The sequence below is a fragment of the Sitodiplosis mosellana genome, unplaced genomic scaffold (assembly GCF_009176505.1).
Source record: "Sitodiplosis mosellana isolate CC-2019 unplaced genomic scaffold, AAFC_SMos_1.0 Smas_scaffold_6226, whole genome shotgun sequence".
In the NCBI taxonomy this organism is placed as follows: domain Eukaryota; kingdom Metazoa; phylum Arthropoda; class Insecta; order Diptera; family Cecidomyiidae; genus Sitodiplosis; species Sitodiplosis mosellana.
Window position 1 is genome coordinate 10,274,066 of NW_022601467.1, and position 22,506 is coordinate 10,296,571.

At 36.9% G+C, this 22,506-nt stretch overlaps 4 protein-coding genes across 7 annotated transcripts in view; 3 read left to right on the forward strand and 1 right to left on the reverse strand.

Annotated features, from left to right (window-relative positions):
• Nucleotides 1–13,380, forward strand: part of LOC129577851 (uncharacterized) — a 15,223-nt gene extending 1,843 nt beyond the window's left edge. For both annotated transcript variants that reach the window (XM_055465609.1, XM_055465610.1), the window contains exons 2-8: nucleotides 918–1,362; nucleotides 1,782–2,346; nucleotides 12,012–12,113; nucleotides 12,209–12,321; nucleotides 12,424–12,752; nucleotides 12,902–13,000; nucleotides 13,134–13,380. In XM_055465609.1, coding sequence (XP_055321584.1) covers nucleotides 1,176–1,362; nucleotides 1,782–2,346; nucleotides 12,012–12,113; nucleotides 12,209–12,321; nucleotides 12,424–12,752; nucleotides 12,902–13,000; nucleotides 13,134–13,268 — 1,530 coding nt within the window. In that variant the 5' untranslated portion in view covers nucleotides 918–1,175 and the 3' untranslated portion in view covers nucleotides 13,269–13,380. The remainder of the gene's footprint in view (nucleotides 1–917; nucleotides 1,363–1,781; nucleotides 2,347–12,011; nucleotides 12,114–12,208; nucleotides 12,322–12,423; nucleotides 12,753–12,901; nucleotides 13,001–13,133) is intronic.
• A 209-nt stretch (nucleotides 13,381–13,589) lies between these two features.
• LOC129577853 (syntaxin-17) lies at nucleotides 13,590–15,727 on the forward strand. The gene is made up of 3 exons (XM_055465616.1): nucleotides 13,590–14,433; nucleotides 14,566–14,920; nucleotides 14,988–15,727. The coding sequence occupies exons 1-3, from the start codon at nucleotides 14,124–14,126 to the stop codon at nucleotides 15,178–15,180; spliced, it is 858 nt and encodes a 285-aa protein (XP_055321591.1). The 5' UTR covers nucleotides 13,590–14,123; the 3' UTR covers nucleotides 15,181–15,727.
• On the reverse strand, nucleotides 15,606–16,444 carry LOC129577854 (protein LLP homolog). The gene is made up of 2 exons (XM_055465617.1): nucleotides 16,061–16,444; nucleotides 15,606–15,967 (listed from the first exon to the last, which is right to left on the reverse strand). The coding sequence occupies exons 1-2, from the start codon at nucleotides 16,244–16,246 to the stop codon at nucleotides 15,713–15,715; spliced, it is 441 nt and encodes a 146-aa protein (XP_055321592.1). The 5' UTR covers nucleotides 16,247–16,444; the 3' UTR covers nucleotides 15,606–15,712.
• A 1,789-nt stretch (nucleotides 16,445–18,233) lies between these two features.
• The window catches only part of LOC129577852 (PAN2-PAN3 deadenylation complex subunit PAN3), a 10,645-nt gene continuing 6,372 nt past the window's right edge, over nucleotides 18,234–22,506 (forward strand). For 2 of the 3 annotated variants that reach the window (XM_055465612.1, XM_055465614.1), the window contains exon 1: nucleotides 18,234–18,375. In XM_055465612.1, the coding sequence (XP_055321587.1) occupies nucleotides 18,345–18,375 (31 nt within the window). In that variant the 5' untranslated portion in view covers nucleotides 18,234–18,344. Of the gene's footprint in view, nucleotides 18,376–22,101 lie in introns of those variants that run through there. The other variant, XM_055465615.1, reaches the window with a different exon arrangement.

Below are 22,506 nucleotides of genomic sequence, written 5' to 3' on the forward strand. Positions count from 1 at the left end.
AGAGAGAGAGAGAGAGAGAGAGAGAGAGAGAGAGAGAGAGAGAGAGAAAGAGCGAGATGTGGAGAAAGACAGGAAAAAAGCCGTGACTAGACGTACAGTGACACAATGTGAACGGTATTGCATTATATTGTGAGAGCATGAATTCGTTTTTGGATATTTCCATGTGGCTACGATAATAATAATAAAAAAAGTTGCAGCTTATAGCTGTCTGCTATTGCGGATGACACAAAAGAGCTGAACTCTCAAATGAAGAAGTCACACATAGTCGAACATTAAAGACACCACCATAAAGATATAATGCGACACAATTTTTTGTTTCGCCTTCATCCATTCTGAATTCTAGAAATATATTTATTACTACGCGACTTGAGTCCATTCCGCAATTTATTCGCTTCAGCTTCTTATGTGCGACAACAAATCTTTCTTGCTTAAATGCTTCCAACTCCTTTTATATTCCCTTTTGCCATATTTTTTCGTCTTCGATGCTGCTGCTGCTGCTGCCGCTGATATTTTAGAACACGGAACCGAATCGCACACGGTTCGTGTGCAATAAACATTGCTTTTTTCTGCATTCTCTCTCTCCCCCTCGATTTTGCTGTCTTTCATTCGCATTCGCTCACCGCAACCGAGACGCTATGCTTCGGTCGCGAGATCATATGTAAATTGAGATTGATAATTTCAATTTTTATTTTTGCTTGCTTTTGTGGTTACACTATACACTCACACATTAATTCTGGCACGTTGCTCACGTTGCACAACCAAGTGGACATTTGCCCCAATGTTGTTTTGCACTGTTATACAACTGGACCAGAATAATCCATTTTTTGTTAGAATTTCTGAAAGAAGAGCGAAGGAAAACGGAAAAAATACAATCGCAGTGTTTTCAATAACAATAAATATTTACTCTCTTGTTTCAGAGTGACGACCGGCCTACACAAACGCATAATCAAGAAAAAGGCGCTGGTAATTTTCTGAAATGGTGCAATAACAGCAACAAAACAAAAAATAATGTAAAAGAATTCAGTACGAACAAAGTGGAAAACAATTGCTAACGCAAAACACTCTGATCAAGTGAATTACAAAAGTCAAAACGGGGAATAACAAAAATCAACAAAACAAATTCGAAAAAAGAAGCCAAGAACAACAATAACAAACAGCAAAAAAAAAATAGCGACATGTTGAAATTGTTCGCCTATTTTGTTTTCACACTTTGTTTGCATTTAGTTCGTCCGATGGTGTCGATAAACGACACACGACCCGACGTTCAGCGTTCATTCGTTCGGCACAATTCACATTTGCATCATCATCATCACCAGCATCAAAATCATCAACTAATACCAACGAATCGTTATAACCCAAACAGTAAGTTCGATATATTCGATATATATATATATGCAAAACGATTGCTCTCCTTCTGTCTCTGTCTCACCGTCTCACTGTCTCACTGTCTCACTGTCTCACTGTCTCAAATCAACACTTTTTGATACATCTCATGGGCTCAGTTCCATGGCAGGGTGTGATTTTTATAGTAATTTACATGTTTTGTAATAAAATCAAATTGCTCTCAGTTTCATGATGAAGCAAAAATGATATTCTGCTCTTTTCACATAACAACAAAGATAAAAACTAATTCTACAAAAATTAAACTGAAACCATTTTTTTCTCCATTCACAATCTTGATAATAATACGAAACACAACGAATCAAAACAAATACACATAAAAATTGCTTTGTCGAAAATGACGAAATTAATAAAATTGCAATAATTTGCCAAATAAAAAGCGCGTACAAAAAATCGCATCGATGTTTATACGACGGAATCACGGACATGGAATTTATACCATAATGCACACGATGCTGGCTATGGTAACAGCAACAGCAACAGCAACAGCAACAGCAACCGTAATCGAAATAAAAATAAAACGCAAACGGAACGATTGCCAAGTGTGAATACAAAATTGCAGTCGATAACATCGAAATCACCGACTAAATCGTTGACCAATCCATTGAAATTGACGCTGATCCAAACGAATGGCCATTCGTTTGTGGCAAATAATTATCCAGATGCATTTAATACGCATCGTTGGCCCATTGCACCCCAATCACCGTCAACGGACTACGATATAAAATGGAGAACAGCCAATAATCCATTTGCATTGCATTCTAATCCAGGCATCGAATCAGTTCCAATTTCAACGGCTCCACCGATGTTAACAACAACAACAATAACCGCAGCAACAGCAGCAGCAGCTACGACAATGACTCCGATGACGATGCCAACGGCTAAAGTGTATCGAGCATTCACTGAGCATCGAATGCATACGAAGCATCATCAAACAGGCATTGGGTATGTCAAAAATTCGTTTCTCGTATTTTGCTATGATATCGTATCAAAGAAGAAAAAAATCGCAACCAAATCGTTTGAATTTTCGCACTATAATTTAATTAAATCGACAATTTGATCCTCTTACATTCATGTTTAATATTCTTGTAGCGTTTTTCGTAACGAAAAAACAGTGAGCAAAAGAGACTGGAGCAGATAAATTATGACTTTGTGTGTTGTTGTTTTTTTGCTTCGTTTAGCCTAATAATAGTAGTTCATATATCAAAATGATGTGTACGAATATCGAGTTTAAAGTGCTCAAATCAATGAATGAGCATTTATAGCCGTTGTTTTGTTGGTGGAAATTTGAAAATATTTCTGTGCTTTGAAGCGATACTAACTCGGCTCACATATTTTTGATAGATAATAACAATGTGTTTCACTCGAAAATTGCCTATCAAAATAAAATCCCAAGCCCTTAATACTTCAAATCGATTGGTGGTGCCCATTTTTTTCCATCGCTGTTAGTATCAATAATTAGTGTGTTTTATGTGTTTTAGTTGCGAATAGTTGTGTCTTTACACCGAAAAAAAGCAACACCCGTGGAGTGAACAGTTCCATTGACGAAATGAACTGTTGTAAACAAAATCGTTTCAAAGATAAAATTATACGCACCTTCAGCACACTTCGTTTGGTGTGTGCCATAATGTTTCGGAAGATAAGGAAATCGATGAACCCTAAACAAGAGATCAATATGCTTCCAGACGCTTCAAAGTGCTAATATAGATAAATATCTGTGAAATAAATAGGTTCAGCGCACGAACGTAAGAGAAAAGCGAAAGCGAGGAAGAAAGATACGCAAAAAGGAAGAGAGAGGCAGAGAGAAAAAGTTAGCAAACCATTCTACATTTGTTAGCTGTTGTGTCGACAGTATGCGATGCAGCTGAAGCAACAGCAGCCACAGCAGAATATCGAAGTTTTTAGTACAAATTTTAACACTTTACGTATTTACGCTCAGCATGCATTCGTCACTTTATCGTGTTTATTAAAGTAATTTTAAGTTATCTAAGTGAAAGTTCATGCAATCCAGAAACAATTACTGGGATCAATTACCATTGGTGTTTGTATGGTGTGTGTGTGTGTACAAAATCGGAAGAATGAACGGATGACTTATTGACAAGATGAAAATGGATGCGTGCGGCGATATGTGTCTGTCTACCAAAATGCCTTCGAGTCGATTTCTCGACAATGTTATTTCAATACATTCTATACTTTTCGGATCGCAGTCAATTATCAAATTATTGGCGTATATATTCTCGATATGCTGTTCAATGGCTCAATGTGCCTGTAGCCAACCCATTGTAGCGATGAAGGAAAGCTGAATTGTTGTTTCAATTGATGCTCGGCATTGTAACGGCGCAAAAACCGAACTGAAAAAAAGCACATGATAAAATCGTCCATGGATAATCAAAACATGGGTATGCTCATATGAAGATCGCCTCTTGAATGAATCGAGAATCAAGAGTGCAATTGTGTTTGTGCGCCCTTTTTACTCTCTTAAAAAATCGTTTAAGTCTTTTTTCGTTCACGGTGCGCTCTTGATTCTTAGCGAATGTTTTGTTTTAAATTATTATGAAGGGGAAAATGTGAAAGAAATTTGTGCACCGAACGAGCAACAATAGCAACAGTATTAACCGAGCGCTTTGAATAAAGTGAAGCCAGGCATAGCCTTTGCATAGAAAATACTTTGCATGATCTCAGTCCCCAAGCATTATTTCGAGTGAGTACCTATACCATAAAGGCGTTGTGCTATTTAAAATGAAACATTATCGACTTCAATAAATAGCTAAATTGCTCGAGAAAAAAAAACGAGTATAATATGAGAAACGCGAGAAGATGATGTGTTATGCCGACAACACTGATAGTGTCGCTTTTGTGTGAATAAATGTGTTTTCGTGCAGTTTTACGACAATCGATGTCGCACTCGCAACGACACAAGCATACACACACACACACACACACACACGTGCTCACAGTGTATCGGCGCTCTGCTCTCTACACAACAACCGATCAGACTTATCGATTTATTATTATTGGATTGATTTTGATTCTTCCTCTCGCATCTCTTAAAATAATTGCTCAACTGTAAATACACTTGAAAGTTCATGCGTGTGTGTACGAGTGAATGAGTGTAAGTGTACCGAAAGAGAGCTGATAAAATTATATCACAAACAATGAAAATATCCTCTTCAATGGATCGTCTTCTCCATTTTTCCTCTGCCACTGTTGCTGTTGTGTGTAGGGCAATTGAAAGAGAAATGTAGTCGACGAATGTTTTTCGCTGCACGGTTTCCTTTTTGCTCAAGTGCAGAAGAGAAGCGAAAAAAAGCACGCAATGTCAGAGAATAATAAGGCGAACCAAATCTCGGACGGTCTTCACGGTCATCATATAAAATGATATTTAAAGAATACAGACAGAAACTCGAGTGTTGGTGGAAACAGACTCAAAATTCGTATTTACTTACCCTCCACGAAGTTATTTAAAAAAAAAAACGAGAAAGAAAATAACGAAATCCTCTGACGATTTGGCATCACACATTTTTTCTTCTTTATCTCTTTCATATTATACTTTCGATTTCACGATTGGATACGGGGACGGCAACAATGCTTGCATTTGCGTTAAATACGAAACATTTTCATCGCTCATAGAATTTGTCCAAGTGCAATTGTGTCAGCAATGAAACCGAGTGAAATAAAAAGAAATCAAACCCGAAAAAAGAGAAATAATTCAAAGCGAGCGTAAAATATACGCGAAAAAGCAAAAAAAAACGAAACATTCAAAAATAAAGACCTGCAGCGGCCAAGGAAAAAAAAGAAAAAAATAAATAAATTCACACACATAAATGATTTCGCTTGATTCATCTGCTACGTATAAAATGCGCGAATTATATCGAGATGACTTTTTGATTTTAAGCTCTTTCGTCTCTCTTTCATTCTCATTGTGGCTGTGCAAAGATTTACAGCCAAATAAAATGGAAATAAAACTGAAAAAACGACGACGAATAAGACGACGACGACGATGACGGCTGAAGGAAGATGCGAGCAAAAATAACGAACCTCATGAAAAAATCAAACAATTTGGAATGTGCTACACAGGAATGCGTATCTATCTTGTATTGAATGAAACTGTGCAGTTGACATACATAAAATATGTAATGAATAAATTTGAAATGTCAAGACAAAATAAGAGCTGCATGCAAAAACCAAGTGCAAAACAAAGTCCTATGTGGTACTTTTCTCTGCTTCGGCATACATAAACTCATCGGTATTGACACATAGAACAAACTTTTCGACTTTATTCGGAGAGCGAATTGCGAGCGAGAGAGTAAGAGAGAGAGAGAGAGAGAGAGAGAGAGTGCGAAGCAACGACGATACCAACGTCAGTTTCAAGGATAAAAACGACGTTAAGCAGATATTTTATTCAATAAATTTTGTATGTACGAAAAAAATAATGAAAACTTCACACACACAAAATAACAACAGCTGAAAAAATAAGCGACGTGGAAAAGACACTTTATCAAACAAAATATCGGTCGTTACAGATTGTGTTTTGAACTAGAGAAATCCGTTTTCAGTTTACGCTCTACTCTGACTCATTCACCATCGAGACAATCATTTTGAGTGTTTGCCAAATGATAATGAAAGTTGAGTGGCTCTTTCTCGCTCACTCTCGCTTTCTATGCTGTGCTGGCTCCAGATTTTTGTGCTGCAAATTTTTGCTGCCAACTCACATTTACGTCACATACATTTTTTGCTGGCGTCCAGTATCAAATGTTTATTTATGCTGAGTTTCAAGAACACACACACACACCAGCCACACATTCTATTGCACGAAATGCAGAGAAAAAAGAGAACGACACAGACAAAATAAAAACTCAATATAATGTGTATAACAAAAGGAATTCCATCGAAATCGAACCAGGAATTTAGCCATTCGAATGGAAAGCATCAAATATAAATAATTGTGTGGCCAATTCAGTTTGTTTACATTGGTCTGTTTCCACTTGGTGGCATGCATGCGATTATCGACGCCAAATGATGAGTGGGTTCAATGTTCGTAAGTGGCCCATATTGAAAACACATTTTTTCTTTTAAAACCGATCACATAAATTCACTCTTTTCCGACCCGATACCAATGACACTTGCTAATTGAAATCTCAGAATAAATGAATTTATTGATTGAGTTCGTATTTCGGTTGCTATTGGTTTTCGTTGTTCTTGTTATTGTTGTTGCAAATATGCATGCAGTTCATTGAATCGCGGCACAAGCGGTCGACGATTTTACAACGTTCGAACATTTGATTCATCATCAAGAATAAAAAATGGTGCATTTTTAAGTGGTAATTTTTCATTGGCTAAAAATGGCTTTTCTTCGAAGTGACAGAACAATTCATTAGCCAGCCAGCTAATATTTATTCTGACACATTTTGTATCTTTCAGTATTTATTCTCTCTTCCTTTGCTTCCTCGTCTGTTTTGATTCCGCAATCATCGAGAGCGAAAAAATCAATTTCAATTTCTGAAATGCCACTAAAATCGTTTCCACCAAATGGTCATCGAAAGTGAGAGTGTGGCTGTGTGTGTGTATGTGTTTGTATTTATGCTTATTTCTTTTTGTCTCTCTTGCATTTTGGTTTGCTTGCACAAGACACACACTGGGAACGTCACCATCATATTCAATCGCTGATGATAATGAGACGAAGCTTTGCTCGGGCCACGTTATGAATGTCGTTCATTTTGTGAGGGCAGCGTGCAATAATTTAATCATTTCAATTTATCCATGTTCAGCTGGGTCTCGCCTGCAATGCTTGTGTTATTCCCTGATATGCTTGAGACAATGCGCTGAACCATAAATGTGCCGCTCCTTAAATTCGAATTAAACCTTAGCGCCATGGTTTTTGCTTTCACTTTGGCGCGAATTTGCGCCACCACATATACACATCAGCTACAGCAGCAGCAACAACAGCCAAACGAACGAAGGAACAAAAGCGTCTAAATCAAAAAGAATTATCTAGAAACATGAATTATGATCATTCATTTTCACTCCTGATTAATATTCCAAAATGAATAAAGCCAAATACACGGAAATTCGAACAAAACTCAACGAACAACGGCACAACCATCTAAGTATGCAAACAAGCGTCACCGTGATGATGCAAACAAAATCCAAGTAATGAATTAAGGCTAAGAGTCCATGGCACGTTGTGTGAAGCTGGCGAGTATGAGATAACCAAATGGCACGAAATACCAGCGAATTGGGTGATTTAAAGCATATTTCTATGGTTTAGTTCGAAACAACCGTTCGTTTCGTTTGGGGCCGAATGACTTCAACAATATTCACCAACCAAAAGTTCATTCGTATAAAAGTTCATAGAGGTTGCAGGAGAGAGAGAGATAGAAAGCGAGAGACACACGATCATTCGTTGCATAAGTAGACAAACTCTGCTTTTTATCTCAGTCGTTGATTTGCTATGGAATTTCGGGCCATTATCTTTTGGTGTTGAACATTACATTTTTCGTTAGTTGTCATACATTCGATTAAGTCAGATGTTTTGGGTCGGTTGACAAGCATTTAGACGCTATTGGCCGAAATGTGTGTCATTGATTTCCATGTGTATGGTTGGTGTTTTGGGGCATACTGGAGCATGCAAGCAAAGTAGCGCGCTCACAAAATATTTTTCACAGCTCGACACTGCAAACCATCCAGGCACGTTTCAATTATTATTGTTATTATTATATAGTGTGTCTGGTGGCTTTGTCATTTATTCTAAGCAAATGCTCCACTTACACTAATCAAATGCAAAGGAATATAAACAAATGAAATAAATATATGAGAAACGAACCAACGGGCGAGCGAACAGACGAACAAACAACAACAACAAAAAATCAGACAATAAACATTAAGAATTGCCATGAAGCAGAGCCACGAAACAAAAATATTTTGCGAACCAAATGAAACGGCTCCGGTGTATATCATAACGAACGGACATATAATAATCATCTAGCATGCCATTACCGCTAAGCTCTCGGTTTTATCTATTTAATAAAGAAAATTTATGGCTGTGATACTTATTGTTGAGCGGCCACGGAAAATGGGGTGGTGTGTCGCTCTTTCTCTTTCTCTCTCTCTATCTGTGTGTGTGTGTGTCTCTAGCTCTCTATCTCTCCGGGACTCTCTGACACACCGAAAAACTTTTCAATTCGTTCGAATTGCGCAACCAGATTATTGCTTATAATATACGATCCTATTCAATTTCCACTCCAAGCGGTGTGTATGTGTGTGCTGCGCATTAATTTATTCGTGTCTTGTTTCTTATTCGTCATTGAATGGCCAGAACAGACTAGCAGCAACAGCAATAGCACAGGCTTGTATAACAGGCAATCAAATGTGTATTTCATGTGTAAACTGTCCGAAAAACAAGCAAATTCACTCATATGCGGACCATCGTAATTTTTGAATAAAAACTGGAGAGTTTCATGTGTGGTGCGACCGCCACCTCTCATTACATTACATTGTGACATTCGTCCGTTTGGACACTTTCCCATGCGCTTAGATATTAATGCGGAACATGATTTCATTTCCTTGTCCGACTTTATATTCGCATTACATGCATGAGGGATACTACGTTCATTTCAGCAGTCGTATCCCTTAATGTGCGTCAAACGAACGCCTTTCTCTTCTCTTCAATGCATGCATTACGAATGGCATAGAAAATAAAAGCGCTGCACTAACTATCAAGTCGTTGACTTTCACGAAAACGACACACACAAAAAATACAGCAACAACACCAACAACAACCGCACATTGTGCTTATTCTCAGGTTGTTTGTTGTGCAGAAAAAAATAGTCTTGTTACATTATTCTTTCTTCTATTTTTCGCTCCCCATTTTATATATATAAATAGAAGCATGCATCTTTTCAGGACGTACATTTATAGATCTGGCTGGAAATATATCTCTCAAAAGGAGAGAAAAAAAAGACAAGCTTTCCTTCCTGTAGAACCAGATTAGAGATATTACATAATAGACAAGAATGAAAAAAAAGAACAGTCTCAAAAATGAATCAACATAAGCAGCGAGAGAGAGAGAGAGAGATAGAGAGAGACGGCAACGAAAAAGAAAAAAAACAGAAAATGAACGAGAGTCACATCTCGATTTGTTCAGGTCTGAATGCAAAGTACTTCATTTCCTTTTGCAAACTTGTATATGTACTGAATGCACAAATGAAGATAAAAAGCATGTCAGATGAAAGAGTCAAAGGAGCGCGCGCGCGCACGCCGGAGTGAGTGAGTTCGTCTTTTAGTTGAAAATGTTTAATGGAATGTCATAATTTAAATCATTAAATGTTTCCTTAAACCTTGTTCCATTTGAATATTTGCCACATGACTGTATTAATGTGTTGCCCGCCGTTTTCTTTTAAATGGGAAAATGATGAAAAATCACAACACATTTGTCGAATCGGAGTTGTGTTTTTGAGATGAATCTAGATTTGTGCGCTAGCGATCACAATCTTGAACGGTGCATTTAAATGAGATAAATGATAAATATTGAGTCGGATATGGCTGCTATGGTCACAACCACACACACACACACACACATTTATACTCGGGTGCACACGTGAAAGGCGAGAAACTGTGCCATTTCGTAGATAATAAGTGGCAGAGCCGAATAAGTTCATTTTAATTCATTCGGGAACTGGTGACGATAATAAATTAGAGAAAACCGTGCAGAAATCGCTGTTCACAAAAAATGGGAGATCTTCACACGAACCGTGCAGACGAATTGAATAGTTGATGGTTAATGTGACCACTGTCACAGTATCACAGTCATTGTGGCCAAGTGTCGTGTATTCGAGGAATTCCCAGTGCAGCGCATAACATGTACTCACTCGTTCGTTTGTTTGCTTGTTACGCACATTGCAAAGCCGGAAAAAAGGTAACACCAACGAAATGACTGAGGAAAAAAACCGAATAAATGTATAAACATGCTTTGTATTTAAAGGCTTAGATGTACACAAGCACACAGTGTGTACACAGCGTACATATGCGAAATTATTGTGCCAAATAAGGAAGTTCAATGCCATTTTCACAATAAATAAACTAGTTTCTGATTGTGGCTCCTTTTTTTTGGACATATTCGTTTTCTTGTTATTGTTGCTGCTGCCGCTGCCGCTGCTGCTGTTGTCGTTGTTTCGCTTGGCTTTTGTGCATATCCCATGTGCACCGCATCCAACCGGATTGTTTGCGGAATCGCCTTCTTCGTTGATCTTGCCATCCATTCTTGCGCTACTTGTGGCAACGATGATGTGCAATGTTCGACATATCCAGTTGAAATAGACACGAAAAAAGAGAGCAAAACCGAAGAGTTCACAAAATAACACACGATTAACAACAACCATAGCACATTCTGTGTGCAATGCAGTAATAATGATTGGGGAGAGAAAAAAGATTGAGCACAAAAAAAGACGATAACAACAACAACTACTACAGCAGCAGCAGCAGCAGCCTTACCTGAGTGATACACTGCACATTTGATATATGAATGGTTTGAGTGCCGTCGATTTACATACATGCAATGCAATGCGTTTGTATGTACGCTTTATGAGGATCCGTAATTATTTCTGAACTTTAGTTTGCTTTGACTGAACGGGAAAAAGAAGAAGAAAATGAAAAAAAAAAAAAAAACAAATGAATATAGAGAAAAAAAAACTACAAACTTTTTGCAACGTTTTTCCAGCGCAATCGAAAGGGACGGTTCGATTGAATGGGAAACCAACGCCATGGTCTGCAAATCATAAAAATTAATCATAACGATTGTGCAGCACACTGCGGTTGAACTCCCATTTCGATACGAAAAACTATGATATCAATTATAAATTAAAGCTTTAATATGAGCGAGATATAATTTACATCGAAGTCACTCCGTTTGTGTGTTCACGTTTTTCTTGATTTATTCACATCTGCATCGGACATTGTTCTATTCTCGTTCATTCCAATTGCCGATCTCTTACACACAATCCAACGCTATCAAAGTTCCAATATGTTGAATGTGGAGAGCGTGCGAACGTGCGAGCAAACGAACGAACGGAATAAAAGAATGAGGATTGCGCCGAACGTCAGCATGCATTTTAATTTGCACAACCTAAAACCCAACCAAAGTGTTTCTCTCGGTTTCCTTACAATGAAATTTATAGCCTACCGTGGACGACCTTTTTTTTATTGCTACACTCACTCTCACACAATCTATATGTATATATTCAGGACTGTGGTTTGGTTTCATATCCAAGTCGAATATAGGTGATATACAATTGAAATAAAGTGACTTCAAAAGCATATGATTTTTTTTTCTGTTCGCAAATAACCAGTATGGACATTACATTGCTAGACGCTATATAGACGACTAAATTATGATTGAATACATTACTAGTTAAATGTTTATGACTTCCCCACCGTCGCTACCCATTATACATATTTCAATTGATTTGGTACCGTTAATTTTTCGTCTTGCATATAATTTTCGTGGATTTTTCACCGGAAAAAGAGAGAACCAAGAGCGCGGTGAACGGTTCTAGGCAATGCTTGATCGTTTAGTATTTATTGCTGAAGGCTAAATTATTCATTTCCATCAACAGGCGACATGTATGCGTCGATTATAAATCTATTATAACGCCAGCCATACAACAGGAAAATCGACAACAGCCCTGCAAAGACGATAACTTGTGCGAAATTCCAAGGTAACATTGGTGGTGTTGGTGTGATGGGTTTTTGCGCTTCATTTTTTTTCGGTGGCAACGTTTGAAAATTTAAATTGCGATTTTATGTGTTTTAGATTGAATTATGATAATTTCAATACGATTTTGCCACGAAGAATCGGCCATACCGTTTATAGTTGTTGTCCAGGATGGAGTAAAGTGAGCAAACATTCGCATGGGTGCACAAAACGTAAGGCCACTAGTTTTTTTGTTCATACCATTACGTACATAGTCGACGAACAACAAAATCTAACGACACAATGAATGCTAAGCAATTGGTTTTATTTTGCAGCGATTTGTAAAACACCTTGCAAAAATAATGGTAAATGTGTGAAGCCTGAGTCGTGCTCGTGCCAAAATGGATACACGGGCCGACACTGTGAACTTGATGTAAATGAATGCGAAACGGAAAAGCCATGCGATCAAATGTGCTACAACACGGATGGATCATTTTATTGCACTTGCCGTTTGGGTTTCATTTTGCATTCGGATCGACAGAGTTGCAAGAAAATCGATTCGTCTTTTGGCAACGACGATACGGGCACCGCATTTGAGGCCAGAGACTTGGAAAATGATGTGGATAGCGAGGATTTGGTCATACGTATGAATAACATTGAAAAGGTTAGTGCCAAGAAAAAAAGCAGCGAAAAGTTTTTTTGTTTTGTTAAGCCACTTGCTTTGTGGCTCATGCTTTTTCTTTTATTTTAACATTACCTTTTGCTAATGCCAAAATGTTCAACACCAATAATTACTCATCAATGTAACCACAGCTTATGATCACGGAGAAAGAGCGGAATGTGGAAACAAACAAATTAATGCATCACACATTGGCAGCAGTTAACAATCTGAAGCATCGTTTGGATGGTTTGGTTAGTATTGCATTGTACGAACGAAAAAAAAAATCTATTTGCGTCATTTGTAACGTGCCAATGGAATGATTCCAAAATCCGTTTTTTTTTGTGCTTTGTTTTTTTGTTTGTTTGGTTTTTCATCTATTTCCAGGAGAATCGACAGCATGAGCTCAGCCTGGTACGTGAACGACTGAAAACCTTTGAAATACAGGCAAACAAACTCCAATACACCGTCGATCTCCTGTACAAATGCCATCATAAACCATTAATTTATTGCCCACAATAGTACATACGATATCATCCCATATCATTAAATAATTTTATACGAGTCGAAATATTTTAGCCATTTTAGTTCCTGCATGTCAATAAATGAATAAAAATCGAAATAAATAAGCACTGATCAAGGTCATCATTTTTTCTTTTTCTTCTTCTTCTTTCCCTGACATGAAATTTCGTTGATTATTTTTATTTTCATCGTAAATAACGGAGATCCGTAAATATGAATTGAAAAAAAAAACCATTTGTTTCGTAATTTTTGAATGGGATATTTCTGCAACTTCACTTCAATCGAAGACAGTGAATGATGAAACCAACTTCACGCTGATTCATGCACGTAAAGCAAAATTCCCTTTATTATTGTTCTTGAAATCATATGTAGGCGCTTGTCGTGTTTTTTCTCTCTTTCTTCCTTTGTTTTGTATTGCCGTGTGCTTCTGCACACACACACGCACACACAGTTTCTGATCAATATTTGCGAACTAAACGTCATAATACCACTGCATTGTATTATTGTTCGTACGTTGTTCTGCGTAATCAAAATCGAATCCAATTTCATAGTTTTAGACTAAAAAAAATGATTAAAAAGCATTCCTTTCAATCAATTTCGACGAAATGTGATTTTCAAGCCAATTTGTAAAGTGAAACAGTTTCTTTTCCTCTCTACATGATCGGACAGTGATTCATCGCAGAAGTGGAGCAGTAAATAAACGAATACAATTGTTCGTAATCGGCTAGGTTGATTAGAGAAGAGTGACAGAGATAAAAGAAAAAAAACTAGTGTCCAGAATTGCATACGATTGCAAGTGATTCAGTAACTGTTTAGCTCTTCGCTCGTACAATTAGATATAAGAGAAAACGAACAATGGATTCCTGTATATCAATTAAACGAGCTGAGATTTCAATAAAGAAATTCAACGATGTTGGCCTTCCGCATCACTTGGGTTTGTTAAAAAATCACAAGTCAAATATCGAAAAGAGTTTGGCACTTGGCGACTTGGACAAGGTAAAAAAAGAGGAAATCAATGCCACCCGCGTCATAAAGCAATTGAAAAATCTCATGTTGGAAATGGATATTCTGCGCGGAAATGTGAAAGAAAGCGATCTGGACCGATTCGATGAACTAACGATGCCTGGACGTCAAAAAGCCAAAGATGCGATACAAGAATACCTTGGTACGTATTTCAAGGTCAAATTTGTAAATGAATATGATGAATCATAAGCTCATCGAAATATTTCTTCTTCTTTTTCTATTCTGTGAATAAATTTCTAATCGTTTATTTTTTCTCGTATTTTCTGCGTCGTAGATTTACAATTGAAAAAGTCAATACCAAATGCATATGCTCCAAGTTCGAATTTTGACTATCCGGAAGACGGTGATAATCGCGAGCAAGGGCTTAGCAATTTACCGCAGTTACAAACGGAATTCGAATTGAATGAACATCAGTTGCGATCGCGCGAAGCGTGCCTAAATGAATTTGAAAATTTACAGCGAGAAATCGAAGATATTCAAGAGTTATTCGTTAAACTAAATGGCAGCGTGGTTGGACAGAAAGAGGATGTGCAAGCGGTCGAAACAAATGTGATCGAAACGCATGAACACGTTGAAGCGGCCGAAAAAAGTCTTCGCCAAGCATTAACATACAAAAAAGCAATGTATCCGTAAGTGTGATGAAGAATTATTTATTCTGAATTGGATTTAGTTATGATGACGTTATGTGTTTGGTAGGTTGTGCGGTGCCGTACTAGGATTTTGTGTTGCTGGACCAGTGGGCATGGTGACATTCGGTTTGAAGGCTGGCAGTTTGGCCGCATTTGGTGGTGGACTTTTAGGTGTCACAGGTGGCACTGTGTTGAAAAACAAACAGGAACCAGAACCGGGACCAAATATCGACGAAAAGGAAGCGACTACAATCGACTGATATCCGTCGAAATGCACAATCAACTGAATAACTACTAAAAAAAACAAATCAAGCATCAAACACACCTATTCGCTCAGCCAAATTTCACACAATCACTTTTATATGAGTCAACAGCAGAAGAAAACTGCATAATTTTAATCAAATATTTTGAGATTTTTTATGGCTTTGAAACTGAATGTTGATGCTTGAGTTAATTTGTACGCAACTAAAGCTAAAAAACTAAGCAAATATTATTTATGTGATTATTGGATAGAAATTTTGTTGGTATTTAGAACTTATTATCATAAGTTGGTTTAGATATTTTATAAAAAATCCAAAATTCAACCAGAGAACCCATTGAGAATTTATTTAATGTTATTCAAAGTACGAGGTTTTACGTAGAGATTTAAATCAAGTTTGAAAATTAAAAAAGAAACAAAAGAAGATTTTCTGTCGCCTTAACTCAAATATATTTCCATTTCTTATGTATAAAAATTCCAATGAAAATGTCACACCGATGAATGACACAAAGCAAACAATAAACGGAACACTTTTAAATTGGAACGAATTTATTCAACCACGCTTGATTGAACTGTTTCTTCATGGCATGTGTCTTCTTGCGGACTTTACGCTCTGTATTTCGTTTTGTCTTCCATACGGGCAGCGAACCGAATTGATCACGCATTGTTTTCGTATTGTATTTGTGTACGACGCCAGTTGTTTCGTTTTTCACTTCAACAATTTCGCCGTCGGCCTTTTCTTCAGCAATTTCGTCGAGAATCTCTTGTTCTTCTTTCTCTTGTTTCTCCTGTGGAACAAATGAACGGGTTCGGTTAGTCTGTGCTATTGTATCAAACAAAGAAATGCGCCTCTTTTTCAATTCAATCAAAAATCAAGATACCTTTCTCAATTGCTCGGGTGTTTTGTATTCGACGACTTCCTCCATTTTCTTGATCAGCTCGTTCCCATGCTCATCGAGCAGGCCAAGGGTTTTCTTTAACCTCAAAAGTTCCTTTTTACTGTTTCGTTCCTTTTTAATGCGATCCATTTCTGCCTTACGCTTCCGTGAACGATTTGTACGACCCATTTTGCAGATGCACCGGTGCTTATTTGACTCAAACGACAGAAATTATTCACTATTTCCAATGGAAATGGATTTAAATGTGGTTTTGCGTAGTGTGGTATTTCAAAATAACAACAGGCCACAAGCAAAACACATGTGAGAAAGGAATGATATACCCTGACATTTACAGAGTACTCATCGCACATTGCGAACAGCCTGAAGTTGGTCGTGCCCATCGAATCGGGAAATACCAGCGTACATCGGACAACACACTGATTGGGACATTTCGTTGATGGTTTTTTCTTCTCTCTCTCTTTTCTTTCTTTTTCGTTTATGCATTTTAATATAATTTTTGTAATACAAATAAAAAAAAAGTCAATACATTTAAAATTAATGCATAAAAAATGCGGAAAAAATGTGCGTCCGAAATTCGCAAATTTAATCTCATTCAAATCATTTATTGCAACTATTTTTTTCTCAACTGTCGTTATGCCAAACACAAGCCAAGATAAGCAAACAAACTAAAGGTGAAAAGAGAGGGAGCGAGATGTATAGAAAAAAGTGAAACGAAAGACGAATGAAAGAAGAAAAAAATTTCCCAGGCTCAAAAACAGAAGCGTATCACAGCATTTGGTGTTGTTTATGTGAATGGTTTCAAATCTGTCAAACACAAACACCATAGTACAAAATAAAAACGCAAATTTTCAAAATGGCTTCGACAGCTGTTTTTAATACAACTTTTTTTGTTTTATTTTACCACTCGATCCGATAAGAACGACTCGATGTCCAAAATACGGTGATTTGGAAATTTAAACGACGAAGTTAAAAGAGACTCGAACTGTTGTTTTGTTTGTGATTAACAATGAGTTGCTCATCTCAGTGATGTTGAAATAAACGCGAGTAAATGCTGTATGTGTTTCGTTTTTTCTCTCACTCATTTGATCTAAGCTTTCTAAGCCATATCGAAGAGAAAGAAAAAGGAATAAACCAAAAGAAATTTTTTTTGTGTACTTACCACTGATTAGCAATCGATTCAATGCAAAACCTATGTAATGATGTTTGAGATGTGACAAATGGAGCAGAAAAACGAGCGAAAAATGAATAGAGATGCGAAAAAATAGCAAGCAGCCGCATGAGAATCAATTTCCGAGATAAAATTCATCAAAATGCAGTGAAGCTTTCCTTGAAATTTTCTTCTTTTTTTCGTACCATATTCAAATATTATGTGTGTGTGAACAGAAACAACAAATAACATTCTGAAAAAAGAAAGAAACAACAAATATTTTGGTATTTGACAGGCGGATATTGAAATGGAAAGCGCACAAAACATCGAGGAAATACCGATACAATTATAGTCAAACACACGGATCGAGTCAACAAATCAAAGAAATCAAACGCCGATCGTGACCAACCAAAAAAGACACCAATTTGCAAAATTTTCGGTTCGCCTGAACGAAAAAAAAACTCAGGTGAACAATTACTCAAACATCAACGTAAAAATCGAAGTCGTGTTTAACATCGTCAATTTTTTTTGTGACGAATTTGAAGGTGACGAGTGGTTGTATCATTTAGTCGTGACTTATTTTTGTGCTTGGTATTGTTGAATTCAAAGCGAAAAAAATAAATTGAAGAGAATACCGAAAAAAGCAATAGCAGAAAAAAAAGAATCGCAGCAGAAGAGAAAAAAGTCATACCAATCAATCTTCTTCTAGTAAACAAGAGCAACAACGATAAAACCAGTAGAACATTGATGACAACGACGACGGCTACAGCTACGACGACGTGACTACTTGTGGCTTTGAATTGTGCCGACGGGGGAATTTTCTCCATCGAATTGAAAAAAAAGAAGTAACAACAGCAGAAAAAGTGTTTGAATAATTGCGAAAAAAGAAAAGAAACAAAAAGTACGACGACGACGAAAAATTGGTGGAGCTACAGTTTTATTTACCATCTGGCTGTGGTAAATACTAATTTAAATGAGAAGAACTCTGCGGCGAAAAAGAAAGAAGAAGAAGTAGACGGGGAGTGCAAGAAAGCCGTGTGAGAAAATTCATGCTGATCTGATTTGAATTAGCCTGAATTTTATAAATGGGGGAGAGGACATTGCCAATTGGACAAAACAATGTTTTTCGATAACAATTTTCAACAAACAGGTAAATATTTATACATATGCCATAGATAACCACAAGCGTTGCGATGATAGATTGTTGATTTATATACACCACAAATGATATGAAAAACTGTTACATCATTTCATATTTGATTAACACCAATTTCAATATTTTGCCCACCAAAACAAAATGCAAAATAAGAAGGCGAAGCGAGAAAAGAAGGAAAAATAAAGAGAGATGAGTAAAGAAGCGAAGAGAGCGAGGAGAGCGTGGAGAGTTGCTTTATTATTTAGCGCCAAACAATCATCGAGTTGAAACGCGTCCGTGTACAAACACTGCGTGACTTTGACAACATTCACAATCGCACACACCACATTTCGAGTCCCTTCGAATCGGAAGTAATTTGTGTGTGACCTTGTTGTTTAGATAGAAAATTGAGCTAAATATACAAAGTTGTAAGAGAAATAAATAAACCATTGAGCTTTTCGCACATTCAACTCACTTCAAGCTATTTATTTATGTTCATTGCAAACCGACAAAAAAGAGTTTTTATTTTTTTTCGACAGTGCATGCATTTGTTGCAATCGTTTATGCACATTTTGGCAGCTAGAAGAAGAATGAGAAAGAAACAAAAACAATGCGCGAACAGAAATAGTGAGCGTTAATAAAGTTTAAGGGCAAATGGTTCATACACATGACGTCTCTCTATCTACGACGCACAAGTTTATTTCGTACACACACAACACACGAACGCACACACTTGAAACTTACATAAACGCTCACATCGAAATCGAAAACTGTTGGGCCGTAATGAAAAATCTACGACGAACCGCACAACAAATAACATAAAATATAAACGACGACATAACGCTTGGACTGAGCCAGCGCTATATAGCTGTGCTGCGAAAAAGGAAGGCGAAATCATTTTAAAGTCGTTCACGTACACATTGTGCCAGCGTCTTCATATGGTTGCTTCTTTTTGTTGTTGCTGTTGCTGTTGCTGTTGCTGTTGAAAAATGACCGAAATGAAATACAGTAAAAATAAAAAGTGTTACAGCCGCCGCCGTAGCGCATTTGGAATACATTTGATTCCAGTTTATTTACATCATATTCAGTGCGAATAGTGAAAACTAATGATAAAAGTAAGCGCGTGCGGCCGCCTGATTACTCTGCACCAATTCTTTCTGAATGGGCACACAATCGTAAAGAAGAAGAAGGAAAAGAAGACGAAAAAAACAAGCACACCATGACATCCGAATATGAATATGAATACAAAATGTAAAGAAGCATGCATTCGCGAGCAATACACAAACAGTCTCCGAGAGTACGGCAGTTTTTAGCATTAGGTCTACTTTGAAACGATGCGAGTGGCATTAATTGATGGCACACACGCATTCATGTATGAAACAGTTTTTATGTATCATTGACGATGCGGTGCATCTTTGAGTGCAAACAATGCATTTGAGCCCGTGATCGTGCGGATAAGATGTGCAAGTGAACCGAACTGCACGCAAAACGAACAAAAAAAAAACAAAACAAAGAAAGAAAAAAAAACACACACACGAAAATGCTTCATCATTTTTTGAGATTTGATGCCGGAATCGCAGTTGTGTGTAGTCGACTGTGCTGCCATGTTTTGATGCACGCAAGTGTCTCTTTCGCTAAAAAAAAAAACAAATATCCCCGTACACAGGACGAAAAAAAGCAAACAAATGCCTCGTCATAATGTTCTGATCCTGTTGGACGCTTTTATATTATTCACATGTGGTAAGCAGCTTCTGACAGACATTCCGTATGGCTGCATATTGAGCTGAGCTATTTACAAATAGCTGGCTGTTTGGCACATTTTGATTTTGTGACTATCGAGCCATGCAAATTCATGTGAGATGATAAATTTGGGACACCTTTTTCCTTCCTTTTTATGAATTTGTGTCATAAATTTATCATCTCACATGAATTTGCATGGCTCGATAGTTACAAAATCAAAATTCACCAAACAGCCAGCTATTTGTAAATAGCTCAGCTCAATATGCAGTCACACGGAATGTCTGGCTTATGATTCAGACGATGCAATATTATGTCACTTTCTCGAATGACGTAAAATAAAACGTTACACAAACCTTTTTTTCCCTTCATTTATTTCATTTCGGCGATAATCATCGTTGAGCTGTAAAAAGTATTCACACAATATCCATTGATCGTTTGACTTTCATGGGACTCATTTTGGACGTAAGATTCTACTCTATGTTCTCATAAAATTTGCTTAAGAAACGAAAATTGAATGAAATTTCCGGAGATTCACGGAATTTTTTTTTGAAAGTTTGGCTACCTGAAGTGATGAAACTTCTTCATTGTATTTGATGCACTAATTAGTAAATAGTTAGAAACGATGAATCGAATGAAATGTTACGAAAATTCGCATCAAAATTCTAATATCAAATTCTGTGCGCTTCTCGATTTGATTGAATCAATTCACACTCCGGTTTTCAAATGGAATCCGAAATTTAGAAGGAAATTGTTGTTTATAGTGCTATCGGCATGCGATCTTCGACTAACTAGGAGAAAGAGACTGAAAGATTATGCTAACCATGTTTCATTCTATTTTCGTTTCTTTTTCTCTGCTCACGGTGCTAGTGTGCGTGCGATTCTTAAACTTAGTTGTTGGTGCTGCTGCTGCTGTTTTTCTCCGTTCCGTACACACCGTGTCAAGGGAAAGTATAGGAATTGGTCCTGAAAACTTTTTTTTCGCAAAATTGGTTAAGATCATGATAAAAACTCATGAAACGCGTAAAAAACACTTTTTGAGACACTTTTCCGTTCGTGTGCCGTCGTTGCCGTTGGTGTTTGTTAACACGATAACTCAAAAAATAATTGAGATAATCCAAATCTGAAAGTCCCAAAAGTGTTGTATCCAATAAACTTAGTTTAAGTTCGAAGATGAGCCATTTTCGATTTGACCCTGGGATACTTGCCCTAAGAAAAACCTAAAAAAATTGACACCTATGTATGGGAGGTACCCGTAAATCGACTCCGATTGGCTTCAAACTTTCTGGGAATTCTTTTTTGGGAGAAAAATAAGATTCTGGAAGTTTGAAAGCAATCGGAATCAATTAACGGGTACCTCTCATAAATTTTTTTTGAAATTTTGACTAAAATTACCGATTTTTGGACAATTTTGTATGGGAGGTACCTGTTAATTGATTCTGATTGGCTTCAAACTTTCTGAGGTTTCATTTTTTGGAAAAAAAAAATAAGATTCTGAAAGTTTCATGTTGATCGCATTTGCAGAAGTTTGATTTTTTGTCCTCAATTTTTGTCGAAATTTTCTTGGAAAAAATTGAGGGCCAAAAACCAAATTTCTGCAAATGCGATCAACATGAAACTTTCAGAATCTCATTTTTTCTCCAAAAAATGAAACTTCAGAAAGTTTAAAGCCAATAAGAATCGGTTTACGGGTACCTCTCATACAAAATTGTCGAAGTTTTAGTTAAAGTGACCGATTTTTCATTTTATTTTTATTTTAATATTTTCACTGCCTTTATTTCAAGAAAATTCACAAAAAATAACCAAAAGTACCTACAGACGACGCAGGACAACGGTACGGAAAAGTTCGGGATTACCAATGTAATTCTTTTTATTTTGTAATATTCCATTTCGTTCACTCCATTCGGTTTATCCGATCGAATTCGTTTATTGCGATTTAATTCAACATCACAGGCGATAATACGACGTATTTCATTCTGCACGACAGATGTTCCAACGTGAATGCTTCACGCATACATCTCCAAAAAAAAACGAAAAAAAGAACAGAAGAACAGAAGCGAAAAAAATCGAACTCAAGGATAATATTTCACAGTTATCTTTTGTGTGTTGCTGTTGTTTTGAATGAAGCAACAAAAAAAAGCAGTGAAGACAAACAAGAAGCGAAAGAAAAAAAACATTGAGTTGCCGAAAATGAATCGAGATTAATTAAAATTAATCGTATTTATGTGCCGCAAATAAAAATGAAGAGTTATCGTTTTTTTTTCGTCTCTGATCAACGCTTCATTTATTTATTGTTCGCGCAATTTCTTTTTCTGTCTGTTGTGATCATTTCATTCGATACATTTGTGTGTATTGTGAGTTAGTGTGTGTGTGTGTGTGTGTGTGTGTGTGTGTGTGTGTGTGTGTGTG